This window comes from Caretta caretta, chromosome 3, assembly GCF_965140235.1.
Source record: "Caretta caretta isolate rCarCar2 chromosome 3, rCarCar1.hap1, whole genome shotgun sequence".
Lineage (NCBI taxonomy): Eukaryota > Metazoa > Chordata > Testudines > Cheloniidae > Caretta > Caretta caretta.
Genome location: NC_134208.1, coordinates 140,864,792 through 140,886,702, shown reverse-complemented (window position 1 = coordinate 140,886,702; position 21,911 = coordinate 140,864,792). Strand labels below are relative to the sequence as shown.

The 21,911-nt window shown below is 40.3% G+C and overlaps 1 protein-coding gene across 10 annotated transcripts in view; it reads left to right on the top strand.

Moving 5' to 3' along the window:
- The window catches only part of CEP170 (centrosomal protein 170), a 187,167-nt gene that overhangs the window by 38,375 nt on the left and 126,881 nt on the right, over positions 1-21,911 (top strand). For all 10 annotated transcript variants that reach the window (XM_075126944.1, XM_075126953.1, XM_075126951.1 and 7 more), the window contains exons 2-3: positions 186-331; positions 21,694-21,783. In XM_075126944.1, the coding sequence (XP_074983045.1) occupies positions 227-331; positions 21,694-21,783 (195 nt within the window). In that variant the 5' untranslated portion in view covers positions 186-226. The remainder of the gene's footprint in view (positions 1-185; positions 332-21,693; positions 21,784-21,911) is intronic.

Here is a 21,911-nt window from a genome sequence, read left to right as displayed (position 1 = left end):
AAATCCAGTAGTCTGTGTCACTTCCCATGACATCCGGATTCAATCCATTGGGAAATATACATGCTCTTGAACTGCTTTTTTCAGATTCCTTATATATGCTGATCACAGCACTTGCTGAGTAGGAGCTATAGCTAAAAATAACTAAATGGATTTCTCTCTCCCTCTCTCTGTCTGTCTTGCTGTAGGATGACGTAGCTTTGCCAAGGATTTAGCAGCTAAGCAGAAAATGAGCTTAACATCCTGGTTTTTGGTGAGCAGTGGAGGCACCCGCCACAGGCTGCCACGAGAGATGATTTTTGTTGGAAGAGATGACTGTGAGCTGATGTTGCAGGTAATTGCATCAGCCTTCCATGTGTAACTGTTCAAAATTTGGATTTAATACACTAGATTTATATTCCTGTTGAGAATTAAATTTGCCAATTGTTCACTTTTTTTGGAGTCTCCATTTCTAGATCTTGCCAGCAGTTTTAATTGATCTAATCTTTTGCATTCCTCATGCAGGAAAATGGTTAATATGAATGTGCTGCTGTTTGTAGCTTCTGAATAGTGATTGTTAAGGCTACGATTCCGTCACAGAGGTCACAGAATCCGTGACTTCCAAAGACATCCGTGACTTCAGCCAGCACTTCAGGTTGCAGGGGGGACCCCCACCACCCCAAGGACTCCTACCTCTGCTTTTGGGGTGTTGCAACTGTTACCCGAATAGCTTCCTCTCTTAGGCCCTGAGCTTCCAAACATGCATGTGATTAATTTTATTATCACAAATAGTCGTTTTAGCTGCAGAGGGATTACTAATGGTAATAAAGTTTAAGCATATATGTGTATTCAGAATCTGGGCCTGAAGCTCTTTGTGAGTATCTTACTTGATTTTCCTGATAGTATTTAAAAGGGGGGTTAGTCAGAATTCCTTTTTAAATATAAAGCAGAGATATTACTTTTTATTTATTACGACTACTCTCTTAAACTCTCTACTGCATTTTGTCCAAAAACAGTAAAAGACAAGGCTAGCTATTACAATGGGGATGTACTTGGTTTAGACTGAATGTATTTGAGATTTGTATTTATTCAATAAAACAGTAGTTTTTAATGCAGCCATTAATGGCCATATCAAAATCTCCAGTGCAAAAAGCACTTCCGAAAACCTATCTTGTATGTGTAGTCATTACTGAGCAATACTACCAGTAAGTTACATTCTGGCTTTTTCATACCTCATAAAGAACCCATTGTGTACGCTAATGGCAGATATGTGTGCCCTACTTTATCTTGTATAAAAGGCTGTTGTAAGAAGAGATTTTTCTGAGAGGGGGAAGGGATGTTAGAACATTGTAAAGGGTAGGGCCCTGGGTGATTTACGAGATAAGTAACAGGACAAGATTCTTGCCCAGAAGAATTTATAATCTAATTTGTTTGCAGTAAAATAAATTAGTAAGGAGATACAGGCTGCAGCATGCAGTGTCTTCAGTGTGCTGATAATTGACTGCTTTGCTATTTAATTTTATACAGCTGATGTAGTAGTATGAATGACCCAGTGTCTGAATGAAATTGGGGATTGAATGAGGCTGATGGTCAACCAAGATAAAAGTGAAGTAATGCTAGTAAATTTGGAGAAGCAACTGGAAATATTGTCGATTATTACAGAATCCTGGATTAAGGAAGTATCTCTACCATTTGTAACAGAGGCTTGCTGTTTAATGGTGGTGCTGTTCAGTGTTTTTTAGCTACATTTAGATGCTCAGGTCACGGTTTATTGACTGAGTACTATATTGTTCTTTTCTTCAGGAAGATGAAAAATGTGATATATAGTTGTTTATACTTTGTGACCTATATTACTGTAATTCTTCATGGCTTTACACCTTGGAACCATCTAGAAGGCAAATGTGGTGCAGAATGCAGTCATCAGTTTATTAAGCAGGGTCATGCAGAGAATCTGTTGGATTGATGTTCATAATCTGCACTGGTTGCTTGTAGGTTTCCTGGGGGGTATTTAACCTGAGTTTAGAACATGGATGAATGAGAGACCACCTTTATGCTCAGCAGAGGTTCTTTCACAGATTTTTCTGGTTTAGCTAGGAGGAGCTGCTGGAAGGGTGCTCTCCATGAGTGTCCACCCACAGGGGGAGTCTTTCTTTAACACTTGGGAGAAAGGTGATATGAGTAAGGCTACATTTTAGTCACGGGTGTGACGGACAGGTCAAGGGCGGTAAACAAAAATTCACAGCTCATGATCTGTCCATAACTTTTACTAAAAAATATCCGTGACTAAAACTTGGGGCGCACTGGCTGCTGCATAAGTCACAGAAAGTCATGGAATCCGTGACTTCCTTGACCTCCATGACAAACGCGCAGCCTTAGATATAAGTTTTATTTCAACATACACACACTTTCTCTCTCTCTCTCTCTCCCCTCCCCCATCACCTTTCTCCCAAATGATTGGTTATTATTATGGTGGACCATCATTGAGTTGCATGATCAATTATATAGTATTTAAAGTTTCTGTCTTTAATGTTCCAAAAATACTTGTTTAGTCATTCTTAATTTATATGGTGAGGTAATAGAGTTTTTCTTATTCTTATTTTATGAGTGAATTGATACCAGTGAAAAATTCAAAACAAGATTGCTACATGAGATTGGTTTAATTTTAAATATAATTAATGATTTATGGAATTATCTATATCTGGAAATCAATACAAAAAACATTTTCATTCAGAACATTGTAGTGGAGGGTTAATACAAAGCTCACTGCAACGGAAACATTTGTAGCCCTATACCTATTTTAAAAGAACATTAACAGTTAAGACATTGAAACAGTTCCTCTCTGTCAAATAATTTTTATTCACTCACAATTTCCACTTCCAATTTACGTTGTCCAAGCACTTGAAAAATTTCTACGGTTATTGTTGTTCCTGCATATATTTTAATATTTCTGCCCACACATCAGTTTTTCTTTAGTCTCCTGAAAAATATACTTAAGCAAGGGAGACCTTTCTGGTGTTACATATCAGTGTTTTGCTCAAAAAAGTGGGCTAACTAAATATTTAAAAGTTTTTAGAAGTGTCACTGGCCTTCAAATCATTTTCTGTCTGCTGTACACTCCTGATGGTAATTGGTTTGTGTTTTATCTCTTGTCACGGGCAATGTTCCATGTTTGTTCTCTGTCATACATCTTACCAATAAAGAAAAATATGGAGTTTCAGCTTGCTAGAATGAGACCCATGTTTTATTTCTAGTAACTTAATCCTAAAATCCATCTCTGTTTGTACCTTTTCTTTTGATATTTTTTATCACTGTGAATAATAGTGAGTAAACCAAGTTACACTAACTCTATTATTTTATTTTAATTGCACAGTAGAAGGTCACTAAATTTATAAATTTCAAAGTTTTGTTTAGGACTAAACATGAGGGGAGAATTTTTAATGTTATTTCTAAAACATGAGTAGGAGAGGTGGTGCTCACTCCTGCAAGGTGTTGAGCTCTCCAACACTTTTTATCTTGAGAACCATATAAAGTAACCTTATCGTCACTGATTATTTCAGTCTGTCTTCTAGAGCTGACTTTCCTTGTTATGTATACCTTCTGTTGTTGCTAGGTATCTTTGTCCATCTCTATGGACTGCATGTAACACAACAGTTGCTATAACTATTAACCATTCAAAGTTCATTTTGATAGTCTGCTTATAAATTTCTTTGATGACAGCATTAAACTTGGGTCAGCCCGAGGTTTCATTCCAAGGATACTTTTTAGGCAATACACCTTATGTGGCAAAAATACTATATTAAGGTACATATATTTTTATATTTTGCTAATTGAACTCTGTAGCATATACCAATAATTAGACATCTTAGCTTTATTGTCTGAAGTATCTGTGCAATCCTCTGAAGAGATCGTGTTTCTCTGATTTCAGTCAGAGCCACTGGTTCACAGAGTTGATTCTAAGAAAATTCCATTATCCCTTCAAGTACAAAAGAGCAGTACTGTTCTCTGTTGTCTACTCCTTACCTCTCTTCCCCGTCCCTCCATTTCATTAATGTATTGGAGGGTTGGGTTTTTTTGTTTCACAACACTTTTCAGTTAGTAGGATTTGAACAGCTCTCTGTATTTGACAATCAAACATGAGATTTAAGGTACATATTATACATCTTTATTTGTAAATCAGCAGCCTATACTTTGATCACAGAATTGTAAATATTTTATTAGCTTTTTTGTTCTGTATTTAAAAGAGGAGAAGTAGCAGTAGTGATTGTCTGGAAAACATTGCTTTATTTTTTTACTTGTTTTAGGAGACTAGAAGTATAAACAATAAATGCTGCATACCTGTTTTAGGGTTGCTTCATCTTTGCAGTGAAATTTTATAGGCTAAAATAGTGTGTTCAATACAATTATGATTAAAAAAATTGCACAAATTTTTGCACAGAGCATGTTAGTTAAAATTCTTCAAAGAGTATGGTTGTTTGTTCAATCAATCAATATTCAATACAGAACAGTTTTTTTTAATTCCTTTTTACTTAAAAATACAGTACCAGTCTCTGTTAATTGTAGCTGCTTCCAGACTATAATTATTGATGGGTTATGGAGACTTTTGTTGAAAGGTTGCTAGTTCAAATCCAGTCTATGTGGGTAGTAATAAAGTCATCATCTGACTATTTAGAAGGCTTTGTGAAGTGTCTGGATGAAGCCATTTCCTTTCCTCATGGAAAAACTTCAAACGTAACACAAACCACTACCATAAATGACACATAAGCACATTGGTGGAGCAATACCAGGCAGCTTGTCCTGATGCTGCCCATCTTACTCTGTGGATAAAGAGCTTTAGACTCCAGGATTTTCCAGAGTGGCGTGTTTTCTAGTGCAAAATTGACTTTTTAAAAATGTCTGAGGAGAGGAGGAAAAGAATTGACAATAGAGCAGAAAAACTGTAATCTTTAAGATTTGAATTTACTGCTTGAAATCAACATTTTCTTTATTTAATTTGTGCATCAGGAAACGTGGTGGGCTAGTACTGTGGCTGTGATTTTTTTTTTTGTCCTGAGTTTGGAAACAGATGCAAACTTAGGAAAAGGATGTCAAGAATAAAAGGTTTCCCTTTCTAACAGGGAGTTCTTAAAGTTGAGCTTAGGGTCCCTACACAATTTTCTGTTTAAAAAAAAAAATTAACCTGTCTTGTTTATTGGCATACAGGTTACTTTAATGATAAAGTCTTGTTACACTTGGTGAAACTTGATATGGGAGCTCAAAAGCACTTCTGTCCTTTCCTTTCTTTCTCCCTCTTTTGGCAATATTATAATTGTTGCTGCACTGTGACTGTGTATCTTGCTGCTTTACCTCATTACCCATTCTGTAACTTGTATATGGATGCCAATTTTTGTACTATTACTGCTTTTGTGCTTGTATATCAGTCAGGTTTTCTTCTTTGGTATTTCTCATGTGACATGAATTATATCTGTTGCAGAAAATGGATTAACACAGTTCTGCTTCGAATTCATGATCAGATTTGTGTTAATTCAGTGGTATGTTCTGCTCTCAGGTGTACTGGCACATTGCTGTTGGGACTGTCTTGCATAGCAAGTTTAAGAATCACTTTGAAAAAACAATGTGCTAAGCCAAAGTGATAAGTGTGAAACCCAAAAGCATGGGAGTGTGACCTTTCTTGCTGAAAATCAATGCTGTCAGAGTAGCTGGATGTGCTGTTGTTTCTTCAGGAGCTGTGGAGACAGTTAACATATTTCACACTATCTTGTACAGTCTAGCATGTAGGAAAATTGAGATTTAGAGTGGAAAGAGAGCCAACTCTATCTTGCCAGCTTTTTTGAAAAAAAATTCACTGCTTATTATCTAAAATGAGATACTTCTACCTTTTTCAAACCTTTTATAAAACTGTTTCAATATTGCCATTTATTTAGAAAGCTGCTTACTGAATTTTAACTCTTTTGTAATAATATACCTTGTAGTTCTTAGTGTTACCATAGGACACTAAAGATATTTACAAGCCTATTTTCTAAAGTGGTCCTCCATATTTAGAAAAGTAATTATTACTCTGAAAAGGTGGATTGTGCAGTATTGTAACAGGTTATTTTCATGCAGTATTTTCTATGCTTACTGTATGATAAGAGAGTATCTTTAGAATTGTTTGAAAGAACACATAGTTGAAGCCCAGGGAATTTATCAAAGAGGAGAAATAGTATTATTCATTAGGAAACTGAGCAGATCTGAAGTGTCAAACAAACTTAAAGTTGAGATTTGAATACTCATAGGACTTCCTCCAGAGAGAGACCAGAATTTCAGATGTTGAAATAGGGACGAGCCAGGAATGAGGTAGAGAGACTATAGTAACAGAAGAGAGTGGAGAAATCAATAGAAGAGAAGTTCCAATTGAAGGCAAGCATCAAGAACTCATATGGGGAGGAAGGCTAGGGGAAAGAAAACATGAAAGCAGGAGCAATGTTGAAAAAGAAATGGTGAGATTTGAACAGTGGGGAACTTGGAAGTAACAAAAGTGAAGACACAACAGTTCGTCATGAAGATCAGATTAACAGTGACATAGATGTTGAATATGGGGGTCCAACCAGAGATGAAAAGTCAAATAAATTTTAAAAAGTGGGAGGCAGTGGAGTCAGCCTGTTCATCAATGTGGAATTTAAAGTCACTTCTGCTGGGAGTAGAGAATTGAACAGAGAAAGTCATAGAAGTGGAGGATGATCCATAGGGACAGGAGATAATAGCCACTTAGGGCTTATCTACACTTACCGGGGGATTGACACAGGGCGAAGGATGCATTGGCAGTCGAGAAGACCTGTTAAATCGACCACAGATCGCTTTCCTGTAGACTTTTGTACTCCACCAGATCGAGAAGAGTAAGGGGAGTTGACGGCATTTGTTGAACTGACATAACTGAGGGGAAGTTTACTGAAAACCTTTGGAAAGCATTTGGATCATTTTGACTTCCCGATCATGAACAGCAGGCATTTGTCACTCCCATCAGTGTTAGCACAGATGAGCACATATACCCTGTCCTTTGAAGCTTTCTTTCCTTCTAGCTTTTCATTTTTTTTCTACATGTCCTCCGTCACAGAGTTTCACTGGACTTAGGCATTCCTTGTCAAACACATTCCAATAATATAATTCTAGCAGGTTTCCGTAACTCTTTGTACACATCCTGTACATATATCATTCAAGAAATATAATGATCAGTGAGTTTAGTATTCCAATGATATCTGACATGCCACTTATTGTGTATGTTATGTATCATGACAACAGTATATCAGGTGTAGCGAGAACATCAGGCCTGGCAGGAGTTGCTGACACAAAGTGAATCACCAGTGGACCTCTATCACACACCCCTTGTTTGTTTCAGTAGATTGTGGAATTGTGTTAGCTTATTGCTACCATCCCAAATCTCAGTGGATATGTTCATTCTCAAGAGTTATATACCTTAAGTTGCAAAATTTCTTGTAATTGCTATTTTTTCTATCCCATGCCTTCAGGAATCCCAGTGTAGTGTCCACTGTCTTCAAAAATCCTCATAATAATTTGTGGTAGTATACAATGAAAGTAAAGCATTAATAAGAGTTTACCATTGTCTGTCTCTTTCCAATCTGACATGTAAAATATTTGGCTTTCTGTATTCTGAACCACCATAATGAGTGAATTGAATTTTGTGTCTGAAATATAATGTTTTGTCTCCAACTGCTCAAATGGAGTATTTAAAACTGTTGGGAGATGGTTGTTGGTTATTGCTAGAATAGGTTGTGCTACCAAGACAGTATTTCATCGTCCCTGGCTTCTGCTATCACTTGCACATGGTGTGTTTATTCTTGTATCTCACACCACGTTACAGATCTGATACACACTTTTGTAATTTAGCAGTTTTCTGTCGGGTAAATGGTGTGAGGTTAGGTTTTAATGCTTGGAGGTATGGGAGTTGGGGCTTCACAGCCCTATAGCATTGCATGTTCTATCTGCCAAAACTTTCATGCCTCCTAAAAGTAATTTTGAACTTTTAATTAGTTTGAACTTTTAATTTAATTTTACAATACATTCCACTATTATACAAATTTCATCTTCCATGTATTTACTTTGTAGTGCAAGCAAGCAGAAGCCAGGGCACTCATGGTTTGAAGCAAGTTCTGTTTAGTATACTTACATGGCTTGCATTCTTTCATGACTGTAATAGCCCATGGGTAAAAAATAATAATGACTTTTTGTTGTGCATATATAGTTCTTTGTGCAGGTCCTTCCATTATTCTCTAAATGCAAAGAATGTGGGCAAAACACGATAAAAACCACTATTAAATGCCAATTTCTTTATCTTCTCTGTTAACTGATCATAGATATTATAGAAGCCTTGCTAAAAATACTTTATAAAAGGGGGGGAAAGGAATAAAGTAGAGGATTAAATTTTAGATCTGTGCCTAATCACTGTTCTTTTAACAGATGTTTTATTCAAGTCTGTGAATGCAGACTTGCCCTAAAGTGGATTTTTATGTAAGGTATACAAAAGCACTAGTGTTTATAACTTTGTATTTGAGATAAATCTAATCTTGAATACTACAGTATGTAACTTTACTCCTGTGTAAATACTGCATGTTTTAAAAAAATATATTTTTTTATTTTTATAAATCAGCATTGTGAGAGAGCCCATTGTTTCCAGGTCGTAGAATCACCCAGAAGGTGAAAAATTCTGAATTGTTGACAATACTGTCCATATGAGATAATTTTGATGCTCATATTTGAGATCCATTATTCCAGCCAAAAATAACTTTTTTTTTTCTTTGTGTGTGCACATTCTTATTTTGTACCAATTTTTACCACTTTTCTGTGGGCAAATGTTGTTGGAATTGGGGGTTTTACATCCTGAACACTTCTTTTCCAATTCAGATTCATTTAGAATACTGGATAATTTCTAGAAAAATTGGATAGACCTTTTTTCTGAATATCATACAAAGGTATATAAAACAAGATAATTTAATTCCCATTTTCCAACAAAGTCCTACCTTTTCAACCTGAGAGCCACATGTTATTTTGAAAGGATCCAGAGGCTGCAATTAGTACTTTGGGGCAGATTCTATGTTCTGTTCTGCTCTCTTTGTACTCCTCAAGTGGTACAAGGAGAGCAGAAAGTTGGAGGACATAGAACTGTTGTTGCTGGTTCCTGCTTCCACACATTCTCAATGAACAACATAGGCAGAGGGTATCATAGGCTGGGGAGGCTAAGCCTCCCAAAACCCAGACCGTGTCCCTGCCCATGCTCCTTCCCAAGGCCATGCCCTTGCTCCCCCTCTCCCCTGAAGCTGGTGGGGGCTCAGCTCCAGCCAGTGACCTGAGGCTCGGGCCTGCTGGCGGCTCAGTGCTGGGGCTGGCGCTCGGGGGGTCTCAGCCAGCTGGCATCTCAGGGCTCCTCTGGCCACAGGGGATGGGGGGAATACTCAGGACTCAGTTAGGCCCAGGGGGTGCTCGGGTGGGGGGTGGAGCCAGTGGGCTAGCCTCCCTGAAGAGGCTCCGCCCATGAAGAACAGGGTGGGGAGAAGAAATAGGAGTGTAATGCCAGCTGGGGACCACCAGAATGCAAACAACGTTATGTCACAAAATGTATTTGTGCTCACTGTTGGGAAATTATGACTCCTATATTGTTGTGTGTGGCAGACTTGCTGCCATTGCAAACCATTACAGTACTGAATTCCAAGACTGTTTGTTTGCCTCTGGAAGGTGAAGAAGACAAAGCAAGCTGTTTTTTGAGAAGATGCAGCTGTGTATTCCACTTCAGTGTGTGTGTGCTCCCAGTTCACTGGAGCCAGAGAAATTTACCTAGCAGTACCCGTAGAGAGGTGGCGTTCATGCCTTGTGGCCATAGCCCTTCCCCTGGCTTCATGAGGCGGTGCCATCCCAACTCTTTCTCTGTTCCTTCTTATTGCCTGCAGGTGGAGTCGGAGCTGTGTGTGATCTCAGCCTCACAACCTCTCACCTGGTTAGTTTTTTCTCTTGTGGTATATAGGTAGTAGTACCCTTAGTGTTAGAGTAGTTTGTTTCCCTTGGGAATTCCCTCACTGGGATTTAAACATTGTCCTGTGTGTGGGGAAGCGAGCCCCAACAGTGATCCCCACATGTGGTGCTTGCTGTGTCTCAGTAAAGCCCACATCAAGGAGCATTGCACGATATGCAGATCATTTAAGAAATGGATTCAAGTGGCTCAGGATCTTCTCCTGAAGCAGCATCTGCTCAAAAAGGCCAGGCAGTGGGTTCAGTAAAACACCCTCATCGGGTCAGATATTGCCCTTGGGCGCTGAGAGCGCTGCCACTTCACATTCCAGAGCATATGCATCCCTGAAGAAAGAGAGGTTTCAGAGTAACAGCCGTGTTAGTCTGTATTCGCAAAAAGAAAAGGAGTACTTGTGGCACCTTAGAGACTAACCAATTTATTTGAGCATGAGCTTTCGTGAGCTACAGCTCACTTCATCGGATGCATACCATGGAAACTGCAGCAGACTTTATATATACACAGAGAATATGAAACAATACCTCCTCCCACCCCACTGTCCTGCTGGTAATAGCTTATCTAAAGTGATCATCAGGTGGGCCATTTCCAGCACAAATCCAGGTTTTCTCACCTTCCACCCCCCCACACAAATTCACTCTCCTGCTGGTGTTAGCCCATCCAAAGTGACAACTCTTTACATTACATAATCAAGTCGGGCTATTTCCTGCACAAATCCAGGTTTTCTCACATCCCCCCCACCCCCATACACACACAAACTCACTCTCCTGCTGGTAATAGCTCATCCAAACTGACCACTCTCCAAGTTTAAATCCAAGTTAAACCAGAACATCTGGGGGGGGGAGGGGGTAGGAAAAAACAAGAGGAAACAGGCTACCTTGCATAATGACTTAGCCACTCCCAGTCTCTATTTAAGCCTAAATTAATAGTATCCAATTTGCAAATGAATTCCAATTCAGCAGTTTCTCGCTGGAGTCTGGATTTGAAGTTTTTTTGTTTTAAAATAGCGACCTTCATGTCTGTGATTGCGTGACCAGAGAGATTGAAGTGTTCTCCGACTGGTTTATGAATGTTATAATTCTTGACATCTGATTTGTGTCCATTTATTCTTTTACGTAGAGACTGTCCAGTTTGACCAATGTACACGGCAGAGGGGCATTGCTGGCACATGATGGCATATATCACATTGGTGGATGTGCAGGTGAACGAGCCTCTGATAGTGTGGCTGATGTTATTAGGCCCTGTGATGGTGTCCCCTGAATAGATATGTGGGCACAATTGGCAACGGGCTTTGTTGCAAGGATAAGTTCCTGGGTTAGTGGTTCTGTTGTGTGGTATGTGGTTGTTGGTGAGTATTTGCTTCAGGTTGCGGGGCTGTCTGTAGGCAAGGACTGGCCTGTCTCCCAAGACTTGTGAGAGTGTTGGGTCATCCTTTAGGATAGGTTGTAGATCCTTAATAATGCGTTGGAGGGGTTTTAGTTGGGGGCTGAAGGTGACCGCTAGTGGCGTTCTGTTATTTTCTTTGTTAGGCCTGTCCTGTAGTAGGTAACTTCTGGGAACTCTTCTGGCTCTATCAATCTGTTTCTTTACTTCTGCAGGTGGGTATTGTAGTTGTACCGGTACCTAGTAGGGAGGTTAGAAACCCTGTACCATTGACTCTCCTGTACTGTTGGCATCAGTTCTATCTTTTGGTCATATGTTAAGTCTAGTACTGACAAGGGAGATGCTGGGCTACCAAATGTTTCCACATCAGCAGCATATTAAGCAGGTATAGACCTCCTCTGCCTTTTGGTCCTGACCTCTCTTTTGGTCCAGGACTTTGCCAGGGCTGTGTTAACTACAGCCCCCTCAATTGAATGAGCCAGCAAACCCTCGGGTCTGTTTGCACTGCACTCAAATGTTCTCCTTCCACAAATTGTGGAAGTAGGGCTTGTTCTGGAATCAGAATGGGGGACCTTGGTACCAGGAATCTCCTCGGCACTGCTGCATTCGGCACCACAAATTTTTTTCATGGTGGCTTTCACAGCCCTTGACGTCAGTACTATGAGATACTCCAGTACTACTGTTCCCTTTGGGACCTACGCTGCTTCCTGCACCAGCATGCTCTGTACTGAGAGTACAGGATCCATCGGCAGTGCCTCCTCCATCCTCGTTCTGGGCAACGAATGAGTCAGACTGCATACTCACTCCTTCTGGTCTTGCTCTGCTCTTACCTCAGGATCCCTAGGCTCCTGTATGTCTGAATCGGGGTCATCATCTTCCCACTCTCCATTGCCCAACCAGCATCAAGGGCTGTCCATGGACAGTTATGGTTACCAGGATCGGTTTTGGGACCAATCTTATTTAATCTTTTTACTACTGACCTCGGCACAAAAAGTGGGAGTGTGCTAATAAAGTTTGCGGACGATACAAAGCTGGGAGGTATTGCCAATTTAGAGAAGGACCGGGATATCATACAGGAGGATCTGGATGACCTTGTAAACTGGAGTAATAGTAATAGGATGAAATTTAATAGTGAGAAGTGTAAGGTCATGCATTTAGGGATTAATAACAAGAATTTTAGTTATAAGCTGGGGACGCATCAGTTAGAAGTAACGGAGGAGGAGAAGGACCTTGGAGTAGTGGTTGATCATTGGCAGCTCATAGTCATCCTATGTGATATGGCTGTGAAAAAAGCTAATGCGGTCTTGGGATGCATCAGGAGAGGTATTTCCAGTAGGGATAAGGAGGTTTTAGTACCGTTATACAAGGCACTGGTGAGACCTCATCTGGAATACTGTGTGCAGTTCTGGTCTCCCATGTTTAAGAAGGATGAATTCAAACGGGAACAGGTACAGAGAAGGGCTACTAGGATGATCTGAGGAATGGAAAACTTGTCTTATGAAAGGAGACTCAAGGAGCTTGGCTTGTTTAGCCTAACAAAAAGAAGGTTGAGGGGAGATATGATTGCTCTCTATAAATATATCAGAGGGATAAATACTGTAGAGGGAGAGGAATTATTTAAGCTCAGTACCAATGTGGACACAAGAACAAATGGATATAAACTGGCCATGGGGAAGTTTAGACTTAAAATTAGACGAAGGTTTCTAACCATCAGAGGAGTGAAGTTGTGGAATAGCCTTCCAAAGGAAGCAGTGGGGGCAAAAGATCTATCTGGCTTTAAGATTAAACTCGATAAGTTTATGGAGGAGATGGTATGATGGGATAACATGGTTTTGGTAATTAAATATTCATGGTAAATAGGCCCAATGGCCTGTGATGGGATATTAGATGGGGTGAGATCTGAGTTACCCAGGAAAGAATTTTCTGTAGTATCTGGCTGGTGAATCTTGCCCATATGCTCAGGGTTTAGCTGATTGCCATATTTGGGGTCAGGAAGGAATTTTCCTCCAGGGCAGATTGGAAGAGGCCCTGGAGGTTTTTTGCCTTCCTCTGTAGCATGGGGCACGGGTCACTTGCTGGAGGATTCTCTGCTCCTTGAAGTCTTTAAACCACAATTTGAGGACTTCAACAGCTCAGACATAGGTGAGAGGTTTTTCGCAGGAGTGGGTGGGTGAAATTCTGTGGCCTGCGTTGTGCAGGAGGTCAGACTTGATGATCATAATAGTCCCTTCTGACCTTAGTATCTATGAATCTATGACTGGCGAGCATCTCGTGGTCAGGATGGAGGTCCCTGGCCCAGCACCTACTGGCCTCCAATGCCTTATCCATGTCAGTGGCCTCCAATGAATCGAATCCATGGGATGCTCCTTGGTTGCAGAGGTCTGCTGTTTTGTCTCACTCAAAGGCGAGATTGCCAGCCAGTTCTGCAGTGGTATCCGTGAATCTGCTGCAGACCCAGTCACTGGCGGTCTTTCTCCCTGTGGAGCCTCCAGAGTCATCCCATCTGGGTCTGTCAGCCCTGGAGCAGAATCCAGCTCTGGCTCAGTTAAGAGCCTTGTCTTTGTCTCTGGATGATGCTGTGCTGCCTGGCTTATCCACCCCTAGTGGAGAATTTTAAGAAGTACTAAGACCTTTTGCAAAGTGCTACTTCCCTCGGTATCCAAACAGAGATATTGCAGGAAAACATCCATGAATTGGTGAACATTTTACTGCTCCTGGGAAGATTGCCCTCCCTATCCATAATGTGCTCCTTGAACTGACGAAGCATATCTGGAGCATGTCAGCTTTGGTACCATCTGTGGCTGAATACGTGGAAAAGCGCTATTTCATCCCCCACAGCAATTTGAGTGGTTTTACTCCCATCTGGCTCCAATTCCCTAGTTGTAACTGCAATGAACGACAGAGCCTGGCAGGGCAGATTTAAGTCCACCTCCAAAGATAGGGACTCCTAAACAATTAGGGGCAGGAAGATCTACCTTGCAGATGCGTACTGCTAACCAGCAAGGCTTGTTGCCCAAATATGGCTTTGTTAACTGGATAGCTATGTCAAAGTTCACAGACCAGCAGCCCAAGGCCTCGTGCATAGTAGCTAAGACATCTTTGCAAGCCATGCTCTGCATCATGGACAGATCGACCAGGGAGCTAGCCTCTGCGGTCACCATGAGGTGGGCTTCCTGGCTGCAGAATTAGGGTGTTGTCCCCAATGTCCAGCAAGCCACTGGAGATTTGCCCTTCAGTGGCCAAACACTGTTCTCAGACAAAACTGACAAGATGTCACATTCCTTCAAGGACTCTATTTCTACCCTGCGGTCCTTGGGGGTGTACACGCCAGCAGTGAAGAGGCACCACTCCAGCAGCCAGCAGCAGTACCATCTGCAGTGCATGTTTGGCTAGCCATTTCCTCCTCCAAGACAGAGGGATGGATCCCACAGGAGAAAGCAGTTGGGCTTGGGGTTCGAGCAGTTCACATGCCCTCTCCTGTATCTTTCCAAGTGCCCATTTTGATTCCTCAGTCCAGTTGTTGCTTCTCCCTCCGCATCTCCCCACCTTTGGGGACAAGTTGGCCCACTTTCACAATGCTTTGAGCTTGATGACTACCAACAGCTGGGTCTTAAGCGCCATCAGATTGGGTTATGCCATCCAGTTCCTCTCCACATCCCTCTTTAGGTACCCCCTCACAAGATAATGCTCCTTGAGCAGGTCCGCACTCTGTTGGTTTTGGGAATGGGGGAAGAGGTTCTACCAGAACACTGGGGACATGGCTTCTACTCCCAGTACTTCCTGGGTACCCACCCCCTTGGATTTGGGAAAGACCCATCCTTGACCTTTGTGGCCTCAACAAATATATCTGGTACATGACAATACCACCACAGTGTATTATGTGAATAAACAAGGGGAAACACAAACAAGGTTGCTCTGCTTGGAGGCAATCAGTGATAGTTCTACAGTGAGTAGAACATTACTCTGATAGCCATTCACTTGCCTGGGATCAGAATCTTCTTGTGAACCATCTCAGCAGGTATTTTTCCCTAAGTCACAAATGGTCCCTGAAAATAAGTGTTCTCCAGGTCATCTTCACAGCTTCGGACATCCTGACGATCAACCTGTTCACTACAGAAGACAACAGGAAATGTCATCTGTTCTGCAATCAAGGGGAGCTTAGTCCAGGCCCCCTGTCAGCCGCTTTCCATCGCAGTTGGCAGTCAACTCTCCTGTATGCCTTTTCCCCAATTCTGATCATCCCTCAGGTCATCCTCAATCTTACGGCAGATCAGGCCAACCTTATTCTTGTTGCCCTGGCGTGGCCGAGACAGTGCTGGTTCTCCAACCTTCTCACTCTGTCTGTTCAGCCTCCCTTATTGTTTCATTTACATCCTGAGGCGCTTAGTCACAATCACAGCGGCACTTTGCATCCCATTCTCAGCTCCCAGCATCTCATAGCATGGCTGAATGAAGAGGAAGAGCAGTGTTTGGTGACTGTCCAGCAAGTCCTGCTCAACAGTAGAAAGTCCTGTAACAGAACAGCCTACTCAGCTAAATGAAAGCAGTTTTCAGTGTGGTCATTAGCCAGTGGAATTCAACCAACACTGGCTTCTATCCAGGACATCTTGGAGTATCTGCTACATCTTCACATGTTGGTGCTTGCACTTAGTTCATTGGAAATGCATCTGGCAGTGATATTATCATTTCATCCCTCTGTTCAGGGAAGATTAGTCTTCTCTGACGCCATGGTAACAAGGTTCTTAAAAGGACTTTTGTCTACATCCCCTGGTCCAACAGCCGTTTCCCCAGTGGAACTTAAGCACAGTCCTGGCAGCTCTGATGGGTCCTCCACTTGCGCTGCTAGCATCTTGCCCCTTTCCACTGTAGGGTCAGAAAACTGCTTTCCTGATAGCAATAACCTCTGCAAAGGAGTGTGTGTGAGCTGCAGGCTTTAAGGGCAGAGCTTCCTTATAAACAGTTCTCCAAAAACAAGGTGACTTTATGATCACATCCAAAATATGTGTCTAAAGTTATCTGTTTCATTTGAACCAGGAGCTATATTTGTTTTTTCCTAAACTGCATTCATCTCCAGAGGAGCATTGTCTCCATACCTTAGATATAGAGAGCCACCACAATATATTTTAAATACTGCACACAAATACACTATTTATATTAAGAAAAGGAGTACTTGTGGCACCTTAGAGACTAACCAATTTATTTGAGCATAAGCTTTCGTGAGCTACAGCTCACTTCATCGGATGCATACTGTGGAAAGTGTAGAAGATCTTTTTATACACACAAAGCATGAAAAAATACCTCCCCCCACCCCACTCTCCTGCTGGTAATAGCTTATCTAAAGTGATCACTCTCCTTACAATGTGCATGATAATCAAGTTGGGCCATTTCCAGCACAAATCCAGGGTTTAACCAGAACGTCTGGGGGGGGGGGGGGGAGGGAAGAAAACCTGGATTTGAGCTGGAAATGGCCCACCTTGATTATCATACACATTGTAAGGAGAGTGATCACTTTAGATAAGTTATTACCAACAGGAGAGTGGGGTGGGGGGAGGTATTTTTTCATGCTTTGTGTGTATAAAAAGATCTTCTACACTTTTCACAGTATGCATCCGATGAAGTGAGCTGTAGCTCACGAAAGCTTATGCTCAAATAAATTGGTTAGTCTCTAAGGTGCCACAAGTACTCCTTTTCTTTTTTTGCGAATACAGACTAACATGGCTGTTACTCTGATACCTTAGATATCTGGCCTTTTATCTGGACAGAACTAAACAGTTTCATGTTTTGCCCTCATTGTTTGTATTGTATGCAGGCCACATGAATGGTCAACCTGTCTCTTTGCAGATGATCTCCAAATGGATAATATCCTGCATCAAAACAGCATATGAAATAGCCTCAGCTATTCCCCCTCGCTGGGTGCGAGCTCACTTTACAAGGGCATAAGCAACATCCATAGCGTTTCTCATTGTATTCTTTTCCGTATTGGACATTTTGAAGGACTGCTGTGTGGTTGTCAATTCATGTGGTTGTACATTCATGAACCATTACACTCTAACTTCATCTTCCAGGGTGGATGTAGGCTTTGGTTGAGCGGTTCTGCGGTCCTTGTTTAGGTAGACTCAGAGCCTTGCCTCCTGTGGGGTGGGTACGGCTTGTGAGTCACCTAAGTGAAAAACACATCTGTAACAACTCAAAGAAGAAATGATTGCTTACAGTAACTGTGGTTCTTTGAGATGTGATGCTGACGTGTATTCCACAACCCGCCCTGTGTCCCCTCTGCATTGAAATCTTGTGTTCGGTGCAAAGGAACTGAGGGAGGGTAGGGACGGTGCCACCTCATGTAGCCAATGGAGGGGCTATGGCCACAAGTCACAAGCGCCACCCCTCTATGGGTACTGGGAGGCAAATTTCTCCCACTCAAGTTTGCTGGGCTCACAGCTGCATCACATCTCAAAGAACCACAGTTACAGTAAGTAACTGTTTCTTTCTCCTTTCCAGCTGCTGAGGGGGTAGAGCTTTACATTTCAGACACTTGTTAAAAGAAGATCCAAAAGATGGAGCCTCCTTTTCCAGCAGCTGGTAGTTTGAGTAGGGGTTGGACTTCTCATCATGTTATCACTGAAGCTTCCTACCCTTATTTCCATATCTGCATATGACTACTAGGTGTCCATGAATCTTCTCAAGCTCTGTGTTCTATTTTAATTACTATATATTTAAAGTCCGGATGAAGTTCTGAAATTACTATAAAAGTCCATTTCAAATGGCATAGTCCCCGACATCACCTCACCACCTCAAAACAGCCACATTTCTAGAACTAATCTATATTGAACTGGATTTTTTTTTTTTTTTTTACTTTTCAAGACCATGTAGATCCATGGTTCTCAACCAGCATCCCAATCAGCACACATCTGCGCCCCAGCAACATCCTCAGGGCCATACAAGTAGTATATAGATTGTGTGGATGTGCCCATATAACACACAGAGAGCCGCATATGCGGCCCACAATGTTAAATAGGTTGAGAACCACTGTTCTAAATTATAAATTCTTTTGAGCAGACACTGTCTTCCTTTATGTTTGTACAACATGTAACAAAATTGGGCCCTGATCCTAATTTGTTCCTCTGTTTAAAAATGAATGCTATCAATAAAATCCCATAGAGAAGAGGAAGGTGATAGGCTGTAAGTTTGAATTGAAGACCACAAGTAATACCAGAGGGAAAATTCCAGTCTGGAATCCATGCAGCATGTGATTCCTTAAAAGCAGCAGCAGCAGCAAAAAAAAAAAAAAACCAATATGCCTATTAAGAAGTGAGAGAGATGGATAAGACATTGGCAACCATAAAATGGTGAAAAGATTCCAGACCTTACAGTTCTAGTGGCAGTGATTAAGATAGATGTTAGTCCTACCAATGCAGAGAAGATATGTGCTAAAATATTCCAAGACACTGGGAACCTTTTCTTTAAAAGTGTTTTTTATTTAAAAATCCATTTTATTGTAAGTAACATATACAATCTTTAATCCGACACTTTCCAAATTTGTCAGAAATTCTTCATACCTGATATTAAGCATACCAATTTCTAATAAATTAGTTATTCCAATCAAAAGTTACAGTGGATAGAAAACAGAACTTAGAATTGGGGGGTGGGAAGCTAGACTCTCCTTAACTGTGGAACCTTTACTGGTGGTGTCATACTGAGTATGTTTGATTTAATAAAAATATTGTGCCTTCCCTTGATTGTTCCTCCCTATTTCTTCGTACCTTAGCCGTTTTTTGTTTTTCCAATCTTGAGACCTGGAGTCAATGTAGTAAATTGGGGTATTACTTAACACATACTGTGACAGTATGTATTGTGAAATTTCTTCTGTTAGTCTAGAAGAAACATTAGTAACAGATTTATAAGTGACGGTTTATTTTTGTGAATCTGGGTTTAATGCTAACATTTTGTGCAAGATTGTGGAAACAGTTGTGAGGTAAACATGATGAGTAATCTGGACCTGAAAGCAGAACAGATTGACTTTAAAGCAAGCTCTTAATTTAAAGATCTGTTTAATTTGATAGGAAGCAAGAGAAATTCCACACTCTTAATTACATTCAGGAAATATCATTGAATTGTCTAATACAGAAGTCTTTGGAGAATCCTGAATCCTTAGTTTAAGTATCTCTACCTCTGAAGAATCTGTTGAAGGTTAATTCTTGGTCACATATTTAAATAATAAAAATAAAGCCTTTTCATGATTAACTCTGGTCTGGAATCCTTACATGCTTATCTCTTTTGGGTCAGAGGAAATATGAACGTCCGTTGGAGATTTTAAATTGGAACATGAAGGTAATCAGCAACTTGTCTAAATCTTGTTGTATGTAGGTGTTTTGGGCAACTGGCGAAGGTAATGCTTAGTTATCTGGTGTGACAGATAGTAATTGTTAATGATACAAAACTAGAATACACTCAAGTTTAAAGGCATAATAATAACCATATGTATCAAATCACTTCAACCATTACACGATGACTTCACAATCTAAGATTACCAGACTGTGAAACGCGCAATTTTGTAAGTCTGTATCAGGTATGTGTGTTTGCTCAGAGTATACTGCACAAGTAAATAGAAAATCCCAAGTGTCCAAAAATGTAAATTTACCAGCTTTAAAGAAACATCAAAATATCCACAACACCACTGCAAACAAAAATGTTAAATATTTTTTTCATAACACTTTATTTTCTGCAGGATCTACATTTCCTTTTAATAAATAATTGTGGCATAGTGAATTGCTTGGAAGAAATTAATAATGGAATACTGTATATTGAGCTTTTCACCTTTACTTAGTTTATACCATAGCCATGAGATAGACTTTTTTGGTTGTCAGTTTGATTTTTGTTTTCTGTAAGACATTAATGTATTAAGAACAGGCATAGTCTCCAACCTCTAAATATCTATCAAATAACTTACCTCAGATTTTTATTACACAACTCATTTAATATAACAAGTCACATATATGATAGTAAAAACAAAATCAACAGTGTCCTGCTTTCTAAAGATGTTATGTTTGTGAATTATAGCAATACATTACTCACCTACATATATTTGTAATATTGTAGCTAAAAATACTTGTTTAGCATTTTGATTTCTTCTTTAACAGTTGATGTTAGTAGTAATACAAAAACAGCAGTCTGGGAAAAATGTATATTGCCATATAGCCCAGAACAATGGGAACTGCAGTACAGAAAATGATAGTTGAATGACATTCTGATAACCAGCACTAACCATCTGGTTATGCTAACTCTTTCCAATCAGAAGCTGGAAATTAAAAATGGCCTCTTCCCTCTGTTTCTTTGCAAATGCTACTTAACTCCAGAAAAGGTGATTTACTCACCAGTGCCAATGTTCTCCTAAATTTACCATGTGGTTTCGCTCAGTGAAGGATGTCCCCTATTCTGCATTTTGGGAGGCAAGTGTATGGCTAAATGTATGTGTGTTCTCTTGCAGCAGTGGACACACATGCCATTTGTTAGCGTTTATGAGGTTTCCTAGTTAGTTTCAAAACCAATGTTCTGTGCGTACACCAAGTGCTGGTGAGCTAATATCTTTCAGGGAGGTGGATACAACTTAATTTAACAAATATACATCCATTTTAGTACACAGAATATTTGGAACGATTATATTTGTTTGTCAGACAATCAAACTTGATACAAACATTGCCCTTGGAATAATCACCTTAAAATCGTTTTTCTAGCATACTAAATGATATGGAGGGGAAATTGGTTCCCTGGTTTTAAACATTTTTATTAAGCTTCTTTGTAAAGTAATGCTTTCATGGTGCATTGTTGTAAATAGCGTAATGGGTTAATATTCTAGCCTGTTGATGCTGAAGATTTAAGTTCATCTGTATTTGGCACAAATATAAGGATTTTAGTCCTTGTTGTTTCCACATTATTTATCCATGTTACAAAACCATCTCTCTGCTAGCAATCCTTGGGGAACACCTGGTACAACAGAATATACTTCTAGCCCATCTGAAATAGTGTGGTAGTTTTACATTTCATTAAGGGCTTGTAAATGCTTGGAAGTGTTGTAAATCTAAACTGTGGAGGCTTCTAGTGACAGAGTTCTAGAAAATATAACTCAGGACCATGAAACAATGAAGGTCGGGTATCTTAGATAAATCACACAAACACATTCAGTTACTTTTGATAAACGTAGAACACGTCAATAGAAAGCACATAACTGTACGTATGTTAGTATGAAAAAGATTGTCTGTAGCTTCTTCTCTTTTCATCTGTAGCTTTCCTATTATCTCCTTGCATTAATTTTAATCTTTTTAATATTTCAGTCACGTAGTGTGGACAAGCAACATGCTGTAGTTAACTATGATGCCTCTTCAGATGAACACTTGGTGAAGGATTTGGGCAGCCTAAATGGGGTAAGTTAACAAATCTAAGATGGCTTCCCCAGTCATGTAAGATATATCTTTTAAAAAAAATTGAAAACAAACAGATAATTAACAAATAATCATGAAGTTCTAGTAATGCAAATGGGGAGAACAGCTAA